This window comes from Papio anubis, chromosome 4 (assembly GCF_008728515.1).
Source record: "Papio anubis isolate 15944 chromosome 4, Panubis1.0, whole genome shotgun sequence".
NCBI lineage: Eukaryota > Metazoa > Chordata > Mammalia > Primates > Cercopithecidae > Papio > Papio anubis.
This window is the reverse complement of record NC_044979.1, coordinates 46,957,809-46,970,720: the sequence shown is the minus strand read 5'-3', so window position 1 is coordinate 46,970,720 and position 12,912 is coordinate 46,957,809. Positions and strand designations below refer to the sequence as shown.

At 37.2% G+C, this 12,912-nt stretch overlaps 1 protein-coding gene across 1 annotated transcript in view; it reads right to left on the bottom strand.

The window, feature by feature from the left end:
* DOCK4 (dedicator of cytokinesis 4) overlaps positions 1–12,912 on the bottom strand; it is a 472,974-nt gene that overhangs the window by 108,675 nt on the left and 351,387 nt on the right. Inside the window, exons 24-26 of the mRNA XM_031665939.1 lie at positions 12,421–12,548; positions 10,166–10,300; positions 190–288 (exon numbers count right to left, since the gene is read on the bottom strand). Coding sequence (XP_031521799.1) covers positions 190–288; positions 10,166–10,300; positions 12,421–12,548 — 362 coding nt within the window. The remainder of the gene's footprint in view (positions 1–189; positions 289–10,165; positions 10,301–12,420; positions 12,549–12,912) is intronic.

The window sequence follows — 12,912 nt, the reverse complement described above, 5'->3', positions numbered from 1 at the left end:
TGAGTAACAGAAATCTTTAAAAGCAAATATAGATGAACAGATCTGTGGATGAGACTGAGAAAAAAAACTGCTTAGAACTTAATGGAAACAGGTAAAGCAATTGTCTAGGATTTATCTGAACAGTGATGAATAAAAACAAGAGAAACTAAAAAGATATGTTAAAGAAAATAATTTTAAAAAGTCACTTACCCTTAGTTCTTCCTTAGTATTGAAACTATCAAGAAGCTGTTGATAATGTCTATCAGTCATTTGTCGTAATAGGGACAGGAGACAAGCAACAAACTCCCCCTAAGTTTAAAAAAAAAAAAAAAAAGCATTTTTTTTCTTTTAGTAAGGACATAAAAGAACATCAGTAACTTACACTGAACTGTCCTCAAAGAGAATACGTTAAAATGAAATCACTATGATCCAAACTTACCCTGTGAAGTCTTCCTAATCTAAATTACCCAAAATGTCACAGCCAAAACTTCTCCCTATGATGATTACCATTTATTTACCTGGTATTCACAAATTTATAATTTTAGAGATGATTTTTTTTTTTTTTTTTAACTTGGGTGGAAGCTTTTCACTTGGGAACTAACTTCACACATTTAAAGAAGGTAAGGCACTGAGGGTGATGATCATTTACTGAGCATTTAAAATGTCTGCACTAATTATATCATTTAAGTTTCATATCAACACTATGAGGTAGGGGGTATAATACCTTTTTGAAGAAGGTAAAATGTAGTTTCTGATGTGCTTAATGACTTGCCCCAAGTCACTCAGCTAGAAAGTAGCAGAGCTGGAGTTATGCCCAATCTTTCTGCCTCCAAAGCCCTTCCTGTAGCTTCATGCTCCATTTTGGAATTCATATGACCTCCTCCAACTCATCAGAGAGTTGATCTGCTGACTCACAGGGTATAATGAAAGCCATACTTTGCATAATGTTCATTTCAATCTCCTTTTAAAAAATAGTGTTATTCAGATGTCTTGGAGGATTGAAAATAATTTTTTTAATTGGCCATTCTTTTTGTGCTTGGGCTCTATGTGATTTATAACCACAAATTCTAATTCTTAAAAATTAACAATAAAAAAGTAAACATAGCATCCATAGATTTGAAGACCTACATAAAATTGCTATCACTTGCATTTTTGAATGAACTTCTAATTTAAAATGCTTGCATTTCCAATGCAACCTTTTTTGCTCAGCAAAGAATTTATCTACTTTTAAACAGAGTAATAACATTTAAAACAAAACAAATACAATAGGAGAGGCAATCACTGGTAACTAACTGTATATTTACAGAAGTGCAATTTAATTGGGAACTGGTTTCTTAGATTTTACATGGAAATGACTACAGACTTTATAAGCAGAGACTAAAACCCCTGAGAAGTGGAAATTTTCAACAGAGGCAGCTGGGTCAGGAAAGTTCAATGTATCCTCGCCCACTGCCACGGGAGAACCAAGGAAGGTATAATACTTAAAGACCATGTCAGGGTAACCAGGTACTCAGGCTAGATCTTTGTTTGCAGATAATCATTTGCAACACACGGGTATGACAAATAATTGCCTGTTACATTTTTTAGGGTAAATATTCAAGAAACTAACCAGTGTGGAAAAAACACCCTTCAAGCTCAACATACACTTTGTTAATGAACATGGAAATCCTTGATATTTAACAAAAGAAATAAAAAGTTTAAAGGCAACATTACTTTTTGTGTATGTGTGTAAGGAAGTAACCCAATCCAACACTAGGAAAAGAATGATCTGGAAGGATTGAGAGAACAGTGCCTGGTGCTCACACACAGGACTGGGAATAACAGTGCCTTTTTTTTTTTTTTTTTAAACCAGCCAGACTGGAAAAAGCTCACAATTAATAAGGCATCAGTTAGAGTACCAAAAAGAGTGTTTCCTTAGTACTGGGAAAAATTACTCCTAGAGTAATGCTGTTCTGGTCCTACCTCACAAATTTCAAAAGCAAGACCTAAAATGATCAAACAGTTTCCAATAAATTTAACCTCATTCTATACCAAAGCTCAAATATATTTTTTAGAAATTAAAAAAATCCACCTCTCGACAATGTAAAATTCACAATGTCTGGCATGCAATGAAAAATTGCCAGGCGGGTCAAGAAGAAGGAAAAAATGATGTAAATGAGGAGAAAAAGTAATATATCAATAGAAACAGATCCAGAAATGACACAGATAATAGAATTACCAGATAAGAACATTAACATAGTTATATTACTGTATTCTAATTATTCAGGACGCTAGAGGAAAGGCTGAATATATTAATTTAGAGACATGGCAGACATAAAAAGAGCCCAAATTAAACTTCTAGAGATGAAGGCTACAATTTGTGAGATGAATATTCACTGAATGAATCGAGTGGCAGATTAGACACCGCAGAAGAAAAAATTATTGAACTTGAAAGGGAGGGCAGTAGAAATTCTCCAAAACAAAGCATAGACAGAAAAAACTGAAATAGATAGAAAAACAGAAAAAAGCATCAGCGAACTGTGGGACAACTTCAAGTAGTAGAGTATCTATGTAACTGTAATCTCAAAGAGAAGGAAGAGACAGAAAAAATAATTGAAGAAATGAGAAATTTTCAAACTCTTTGAAAATTATAAACCTATATATCAAAGAATCTCTACAAACCCCAAGCACAAGAAACAAGAAGAAAATTACACCAAGGCACATCATAATCAAATTCCTTATAGCCAGTGGTAGAGAAAATCTTAAAACACTATTCAGAAAAAAAAGGGCACACGACATAGAGAAGAACAAAGACAAAGATGAGAAAAGATTTCTCTTGGAAAGAATACAAACTGAAAGACAATGGAGCAACAGCTTCAGAGAACTAAAAGGAAAAAAAAAAAAACCCAAAAACTATTAACTAAGAAAATATAAAATATAAAAATATCTTCCAAAAGCAAAGACAAAATAAAGACTTTTCAAACCTCCAAAAGCTTATTCACCACCCCTATTCAACATTGTACTGAAGGTTTTAGTCAGTGCAATAAGGCAAGAAAAGACAGTCAGGAATACAGCTTTGAAAGGAATGTTTAAAAAGCTGTCTCTCTTCACAGAAAGCACAGCTATATATATAGAAAAAGCTATGAAATTGATAAAGAGCTACTAGAACTAAATGAGTTTACATTCCAGAATATAAGATCAATGGACAAGAATCAATTTTACTTCTACACACTAAAAATGAACAATCTGAAATTGAAATTTAAAATAATATCATTAAAATATGAAATAATTACTGATATATACGACAAAAAATGTGTAAAATCTGCATACTGAAGGTTGCAAAACGCTGAGGGGTGGAGTTAAGACTTTAAAAAAATGAAGAGATTACATGTTAATATTAGGATTGGGAAATGCAATATCGTTAAGATGTCAATTCTGGCTAGGCGTGATGGCTCACGCCTGTAATCCTTTGGGAGGCTGAGGCGGGTGAATCACCTGAGGTCAGGAGTTTGAGACCAACCTGGCCAACATGGTGAAACCCAAGCTCTACTAAAAATACAAAATTAGCTGGGCATAGTGGTGCATGCCTGTAATCCTAGCTACTCGGGAGGCTGAGGCAGGAGAATTGCTTGAACCCAGGAGGTGGAGGTTGCAGTGAGCCGAGATTGCACCACTGCATTCCAGCCTGGGTGACACGAGTGAAACTCCATCTCAGAAAAAAAAAAGTCAATTATCCCCAAATCGATATATAGATTCAATGCAATCCCACTAATTATCCTAGCATAGCTCTGGGGGTTAGAAATTGAAACGCTGATCTGACTTTCAAATCCATAAGGAAGTGAAAAGGATCTAAAATAGTCAAAACAACTTTGAAAAAGAAAAGTAAAGTTGGAAGACTTACACTTCCTGACTTTAAGATTTATTATAAAACATGAGAATCAAGAGAGTAGGTTATTGGTGTCAAAACAGAAAAACAGGTAAATGGAACACAACAGCCAACCCTAGGAACAACTCAAATGTCTACCAAGAGGTGAATGAATGAACAAATTGCAGTATAGCCATACAATGGAATACTAGTCAGCAATAAGAAGGAATAAACTATTGATATACAAAAGAATAAGGATGAAACTCAAATATATTGTGTGTGAAGACAGAATTCCCTGACCCAACGCCCCCCGCAAAAAACTATGTATTATATGATTAATAATAATAACTATGTACTACATGATTCCATTCATATCAAATTCTAAAAAATGCAAAGTTATGTACGGTAACAGATAAGTTACTATAAAAAGCAGGTCAGTAGTTGCTTGGGGATGAGGTAGCATGGAGAAGCAAAAGAGAGGCAATCGAGAGGGGCACAAGGAAGCTTTTGAAAGTGATGAACATATTTGCTATCTTGATTGTGGTGATGGTTCATAGGAATATACATACGTCAAAACTAAAATTGTGTATTTCAAACAGGTGTCATTTGTTTTATGTCAATTATACCTCAATAAAATAAAAAAGACATGTGACAACACTATGATTTATGGAATGGCACTATGTGTAAGTTACCATACTTTGACTATACTATTGAGTTCATTCCTTATTTGGGCTTTGTTGGGGAGACACAATCAACTTCACTTTAAAGAAAAGATAATTATCTCTTAAGGTTCAGAAATTTACCCCAGGTTCCACAGCTTGAGAATTGTGAGACTGGGATGTGAACTCAGGCATCTCTGGTTCTAGAAGTCGGAACTCAGTGACTCATCTATTTCTGCTCAGACTATTTGATTGTATAGAGAAAATACACCTGATTTTTTTGGTTATAATTAAAATATTAGTAAGTATACTGGAATCCATCAGTTGATAACTAAGGTTCATACTTTTTTACCTTTCTCTTAATACGCCTTGACTTAAAAATGCAAATCTAGTTAGCAGAAACCCATTCATCTCTTTTCCATCTCTTAGGTTTTCCATATCATATTCACATTGTCTCCAAAACAGCTACTAGATTAATTTTCCTAAGACATTTACTTCAACACACAATCCTGTGAATAGTGAAATATGCTAAAGTGGGAAAAATGACACATTATTTGTTGTAAATTTAGTAATAAGAAATAGTAAGCAATAATGAATAGACTTTCATCTTAAGTCTTTACAGTCAGTATACATAGGGGAACAACCTGTTTGAATCCAGATTTATGATTTTATTTGTCATATCTGACTTAGGCCCATTGCAATAACTTATAATCATGACATATAATCCCTGAGGCACTTAGGATGATTATTGTCAATCCCAACATCTACTCTACAATGTCATTTATTCACTTATGCTGTTTAGGAACTCCAACCACATTCAACTCTGTTAGGAGGCCTACATGTCCAATTACTAATGTATATTTTATCCATAATGTAATTTTTTTGCTCTATTTTTTAAATTTAAATTTTAATTAATTTTTTAATTTTTTTATTTCCATAGGTTTTTGGGGGACAGGCGGTATTTGGTTACATGACTAAGTTTTTTAGTGGTGACGTCCAATTACTAATGTATATTTTATCCATAATGCAATTTTCTTTGTTTTTAAGATATTTTAAGAATGTATCGATATGAAAATCCTAGATCCATAATTTGTTAAAAAGAAATAAAAAGCCATCAGTGGCCAAGATGTACTTAGCTGCAGTGTGATACTTTCTTATATATAAATCACCTTGAAAACTCTGTAGTCCTCAGTGGCCATTTTATGTATAGATTGAGTATAATGAGAATTTCTATAAATGATTTTGTATAGCACGGGTATTGGATGGCTACAACTGTCTTCATGAAAGCTATTATACACATACATTATTTTTTCCACATATTTCTTATAGAATTAACCCAGACCCATTTCCATACCACAATCACAAACCAACAACACATGAAATTTTTAGATGAACACATCAGAGTAGCTGTCTTAGACCTGGCCTATGCCCAGAAGAATCACTTGCTCCATAAATGGTACTTAACAGAGTTATGAACAAGTAAGCATTTATAATTGTAAGGAACTCTGGAGCTCCATCAGTTGAGAATGCAAGGCAAGTGGTCATTTGTACTGCTTTATAAAATCTGCTTCTACCTATAATTAGACTGTTGAAAGGAATTGATCACAATGGTGCTTTTTTTTTTTTTTTTCTCGCTAGAGAAAGCATTTTAAAGTTCAAAAAACAGTTGGTGGGAAAACAAAAAGTACAATCCTTTTAAATTGTAAAAATAAGGCCTCTGTTATCTGGAACTATGATACAGCAGAAGCCAGTGCTCACGCTGGTGTGGCTGGGAGGCAGGGTAACAATCACGGTGCTTACAGAACACTGGAAGAATTCATCATGGCACACTGTGGGATCTGTGTTTACTTACAGTGTGTCTACCTGTCATGGGCACTTTTCCATATGTGTCTGCACAGAATGAAAAGGTGCTCAATGTAGAACTGTCATGTAAAGACTCCCTATTCAGAAAGCCTGTTCTCTGTGAGAAAATGATAAAGAAATTCAACAGATCTTCAGTCTCCAGAGAATGGATTTTGTGAAAGACCAAGGCATATTTCTTGCCATAGAATTATTATAACAACAACAATACATCAAGCACGTCTGCAACAATCATGGTATGACTGTGACTGCTGCTGCTACCATAATGACTAATGGACAGCATTGATCGAGTTAGCAGACCAGATACTGTTTAAACACCTTTACAGATCTGAGGAATCCTCACACTAACTTTGAGATAAGTACAACTATTTTCTCTGATTTACTTATTTATTTATGAGACACAGTCTCGCTCTGTCACCCAGGCTGGAGTGCAGTGGTGTGATCTTGGCTCACTACAACCTCCACCTCCTGGGTTCAAGCCGTTTTTGTGCCTCAGTCTCCCAAGTAGCTGGAATTACAGGTACCTACCAACATGCCTGGCTAATTTTTTTATATTTTTAGTAGGGGTTTCAACAAGTTGGCCAGGCTGTTCTCGAACCCCTGTCTCAAGCAATACGCCCGCCTTGGCCTCCCAAAGTGCTGGGATTATAGGCGTGAGACACCACACTCGGCCTATTTTCTCTGTTTTAAAGACAAAGAAACAGAGGCTTAGAGACATTAATAACTTGACCAACATCAGAGTCAGTGCAATGGCAGAGAAGAAATCAAGCTAGGTCTGTCTGAGTATTCTTTAAAAAAAAAAAAAAGTCTTAAAGCATAAAAGCAAAGATGTCAAATAATTTATGTGTGTGTTTCATGGAAAATTTCACCCCACATACCTTGAGAGTTTGGTTTCTCACACAGCAAGGGGTACCACAGAGCCATGCAGGAAGGATTCTCCTCATGTGATTTTCTTATAATTTAGTACATGGGACAATCACTCTGCCTGCCCTACCCCACCTCCACCCACAGACCTGATTCACTGACTTCCTGAAGTCTCCTAATTAGCATTGGTTATTACACCGTATGACCTGAAGACCACATGTATGTCATAGAGATTTGATGCACAACAACCTGGTACACTCTGCACGTCAATAGAAAGCAGTTTAAAAAATGTTTTAGCTTTTGATCTCAGGCAATCTTTAACCATGTCCAGCATTTGCTATGATTTTGTTTGCTGTGCCATTATAACTTTTGAACTATGTAAGAGTTATATTGTCAGGAAACAATTAAAATGTTACCATCAAAACCATAATGAAAGAGACATCCTTCCTCTTCCAGGTTGAAAGTATAGAGACACTTCTCCCCTATTCCTCCTGCTAAGTACAACTAAAAACCTGAATATAAAATATAAAACAAACAGAAAAAGACTCTGACAGGAGGGGAGAGAGGGCAGACTGGCCAAGAACCTTGGGACCTGAGGAAGGGCATGGTGTAGATTTTTGGGTTTTCTTTTTTGCCTCATATATTTCAAACACGCGGCTGAAGAGGCCAGCAACTGTGAAAGACCAACAGTTGGCAGACAAAAGAAAAAGTCCCAATAAAACCTTATTTCTCCAGCCAAAGGACTAGGAAAGAGCAGCCCCGCAGGGCAATACTTTTAGCCACAACTGCTCTATTCTAGCTGAACACCACGGAAAACTTTGGCCTCAGTCACCCGTTCACCGCAAAGGCTGAGTGAGGAGCCTAGACTTCCATCCTCATGAGGCTGTAGTGAGGTGCCCCAACATCTCTCCTAGAGTGGAGCCAGAGAAGGTCAAAAAGGGAGCAGGTACTTTCATACCTATGGGTCATGAAAACAATGGGAGCAACCTGGACTTCCACCCACAACTGGCAGTAACAAGTCACATTTTTTCCCTCCCTACTGAGGTGGTGTCACAGAGGCCTAGTAGAGAGTCAGGATGGCTACTATGGCCCAGCAGTAACAAAGCCACTCCCACGACTTTGTCAGTAGAGACCACATGCAGAGCCAGAACTTCCACCTCAACCAGCAGTAACAAGAAGCCCTCTTGCCTCAGGTGTCAACGGAAGCCAAGAGGCAAAGCTGGATTTCTATCTCTGTCTCACCATAACATGTGGGCACTCACTGTTCCCCTGATCAGTGGTGTCACATAAAGCCAGCTAAAACAGAAGGTTTATGTAAGATCCCAAACCTTATAATATAGAAATGTCTTGGTCATAAGAGAAAATAACACATCCTATTAAGATCTAAGAAAATCTCAAATTGAATGAAAAAGATAATAGATGTCCACATTGCAATGTCAGACTGTTAGAATTATCTGACACATACAAAATGGTTAAGGACTTACATGTAAAATATAAAACTACACTACTTTTAGGAAAGAAACTAGGCGATAACATTTAAGACACAGAGCTAGGCAAAAAGAGTCAAAGCTTGAACCATAAAAAGAAATTAATAAACTGGACTTATACGAAATTAAAAATTTTTGCTCTGCAGAGCTTGTTAAGAGGATGAAAAAACAAGTTACAGGGTAGGAGAAGATACCTGCAAACCACATATTATAAAAAGAAATAAAAACTCAACAGTGGAAAAACAATCCAATTAAAAAAATGACAAAAAGACATGAAAAGACATTTTACTGAAGAGGATATTTAGATGGCAAATAAGTATGTGAAAAGATGCTCAGCATCATTAGCCATTAGGGACGTGAAAATTAAAACCACAATAAGATACCACTACATAGCTATCAGAATGCTCTCCACTCCAAAAGAGACAACCCCAAATGCTGATGAGAGTATTGAGAAAGTGCACCATTCATAACTTGTATATTATAGTATATATAGTAGAGCCACTATTTTCCATGGTAGCTATACCATTTTGTATTCCTGTATATACATAAATAGATACACATTTTTAACTGCTAGATATATTATTTCTTAATATTTTTTCTTAATGTTTTACATGAATATAAAATACAGATATAATATTAGACTCAAAATAGTGGCACTTCAAAGCACCTTGAAATTTGCCAATTGCAGACTAGGCATGGTGGTTCACGCCTGTAATCCCAACACTTCAGGAGGCCGAGGTGGGTGGATCATCTGAGGTCAGGAGCTCGAGACCAGCCTGACCAACATGGTGAAACATTGTCTCTACTAAAAATACAAAAATTATCTGGGCATGGTGGCGGGCACCTGTAATCCCAGCTACTCAGGAGGCTGAGGCAGGGAGAATCGCTTGAACCCGGGAGGTGGAGGTTGTAGCGAGCCAAGATTGCGCCACTGCACTCTAGCCTGGGCGACACAGCAAGACTCCATCCCTCAAAAAAAATAAATAAATAAAATTGCCAATTTCAACCTTCTCATTTCCTAGCTAAGGAAACTGAGGCCGAGAAAAGTTATGATCATGACTAGTCAGATTGAAAAATCCGGAATGAAAACTCAGGGCCCCTGACTCCTATTACTCTGTTTCACTCTTCTCATTTCCTCAAGCAATTTGATGGATGATAAGAAAATAAAAAGTTATCAAGTTGACTTGGGATATAAAATCTGGGATTAATTTAAACCGGACACTGTATGACTAATATCAAAGCTGGCTTTCTGCCATTAAAAACTGCTTATTCCAAGTTCCTTTAACAAACATGCTTTATATCTTGGTTTCCTTGTAAAATTAAGGTAACCTCATATGATTTTGAAATGCTCATGGGTTACTCTCCTAAGGTCAGATTTTCCAGACTAAACATCAAGCCACCTGCAACGTGACTGAAGCTTTAACAAGCATAACCAGGCCCTGTTCCACGTGCCATCTGCTCTATGATCTTACAGTGACATCCTGGAACTGGAACCGCATTGCTGAGCTGGACGGCTGAGGTCGGCTGGTGATCTCCAATATGGTCCTCAGCAGAATATCCAGCAAGCTGGCCACTATCACATCTATTTCCTCCAGCACAGATTTTTCCTTAAGAGAGAAAAAAAATAATGTGTTCAGGAAATTGGGGTTTAACATGCACTTCAATCTAACAGAAAAGGGGAAATCAAAGAGTCAGAGAACTTGAGAGACCTGGATTTCACCTAAGTGAATGATCTCCTTTTACAGTAAACAAAGGCACAGAGAAGATAATGGCTTACCCAAGAGTACACAACTCAGTGGTGCCATGGATACCTGAGGTACAAGTAAAAAGGTGGGTGATATCATGAACGTACACCAGACACACCAGTCTAACTCAGAACACCAGCTAGGCTCCCAAAAGGGTGTGTGATCTCAGGCAAGTCAGTTTGCCTCTCTAAGCCTGAATCTTCACTGCAAGTCCATCCTGGTTCTTGGTCTATAATTTATCGGTTCCAGACTGTGCTTATATTTACTTTTCTCATCATTGGAGTTACATCAGTCATTTTCCAAAACTCTATTTTAAGTACAAATGGCTATTCCTATAAAAAATGATGTGTAAAAATCTTTGTAAGTAAATATTAGGAAATGGTGTTTTGGCCCAAATACCTGTAGCTACAGAGTAGATCTAAGGTCATGTGGCCATGTGGAAACTGCTTCTCTGATGCAAAGCTAATAGTATCCATGCCTCAGGACTTGAAAGAGAAACCCAAATTGCTCTGCACTGACTGTATGTGGAATTGGTTTCTTATTCCACCTGCACAAAACAAAACTCTATGTACAAATGCTCCTAACCAAGGAGATCACTATTTGTAGAAAATACTTTCAGAAACTACGAGTTTGAAAGAGTTTTTTGGCTAGGATCTCACGATAAATTTTCTTACTCTTGCAAGAAAACTACCAAGATTTTTCCTCCAATGACTTGGTTTCTGCTCTGAATGTCTACAGAGAGCAGAAGTTGTGGAGGTGATTTCTTTTTATTTCTCTTCTGCAGTTTTTGGTTTTGTGCAGTGAACTATCTAACTTAACATTTTACTCTCAGCAATTATAATTTGGAAAAAGATTCTAACTAGGCATAGCATAGTTATTCTTTGTAGAATTTTATAGAGTGGGGTTTAAAACTGAACTCATGCCTTCTGTCACCACGGTTCTGTCCAGTTCCAGATCACCTTTGGGGCCTGGATCATGGGGGTGGGCAAAAGTCAACTGCTTTGTTCCATGCAGGTTCCTCTTATTACACTTCCAGAGGCAGAATTTCTAGCTTTTTTCTCTCAAATGCCAACTCTGTTCCCATGCTACTGGGGCTCTATCTCCAACAACTCCATTGAGTTCCCATCCCAGCTCGCTGATCTTCGGAAGCTGATCGTAACTGACAAATTGGGGAAACTGCAACCTAAAGGTAATAGGGAAGCAGAGAAACAGGATTCTTGGCACTCATTGCCAAACTCTGCTCCATAAAACCTGTTACCGATGAGCAAAATGGTTACTTAACAGTTGCATATTGGCAGAAGTGGAACAGGATATTCTCCATATGTGGATTTCACACCAGACCCCTGAGCCATGAACACAAATACTCTGAGTTGTCCCATTTATAGGCAAGCATGTGATTCTTCTCATTTTGCAGTGCATTCTCTAACGCAATTGCATTGCATCAAGAGTCAAGCACATTGATAGGAATCCCCAAATCCATAACAATTTGGAGATCACTGTTGGGGCCAAGTAATGGTTATATTGTAAGATACCCCTAATCTCCTGGAGCTGTCCTTTGCTTCTGCAATTTCCAGAGGACTCAGCCCAAGGACCATAGCCAAGTTCTGAGTATCATGAAGTGGCCTTTCACAGAATGGATCAAAAACGACTTCACGTTGCAAGAAGTAATTTATTCTTGCCACAGAGCAGTCATCATATCAAGATTAAAGACACGTGTGGGAGGCTTTGAGCTTTCTAATTTTTCTCACTCAGTATGCAGTTCTTCCTTGAAATACAAGTTTGGGGAACCCAGGTTATTTGGGGTTACAGAATCCCACAAGGTTAAAAAAATTCCTTCCAAAGAGGAGCAAAAAGTCCAGCCCAGCTGGAAATAAAAGTGAGTCTAAGAGGCTTCCTCTTTAGTGCGGTTTCTGTAGACTATTACAAGTTATTTCCAGAAGTCATTTGATGGGAACTATATACTATGACCTGTATTTACTTACCGAGCTATTTTTCTTGATGAGACAAAATACGTTGCTAAGGATACGTGCACACATGATCAGGTCCTTCTGTTCTTGCAAGTGAATGTGGAGGTGATGTAACACGACAGGCAGAAGAATGTATCGGGAATCTGAAGAGAGAAGAGTCATTAGTGTCACATCTGTTGGAGTCCCACGCAATACCTAGGGCAAATCCTTATCTACTTTTAATTCAATTTTAGTTGTTAAATTATTAACACATGTAGTTACAAAGGTGTTAGTTCTGCAAGGTTTATATTGAAAAACATCAGTTCCTTTCCCTAATGCACAATTCCTACACTCAGGAGGCCTTTGACACTTTCAGGTGAAATAGATTATCTTTTTAGAATTGTTTGTTTTACCTTTACATTTCTAAATCACATGCTTCTCTTGCTGTTTCCTGAATTTTCGTTAAGATAGACCACCTACTGACTTCCCACTATGGTAGATGAGGACTTAGTTTTGTTTCGTTTTTTT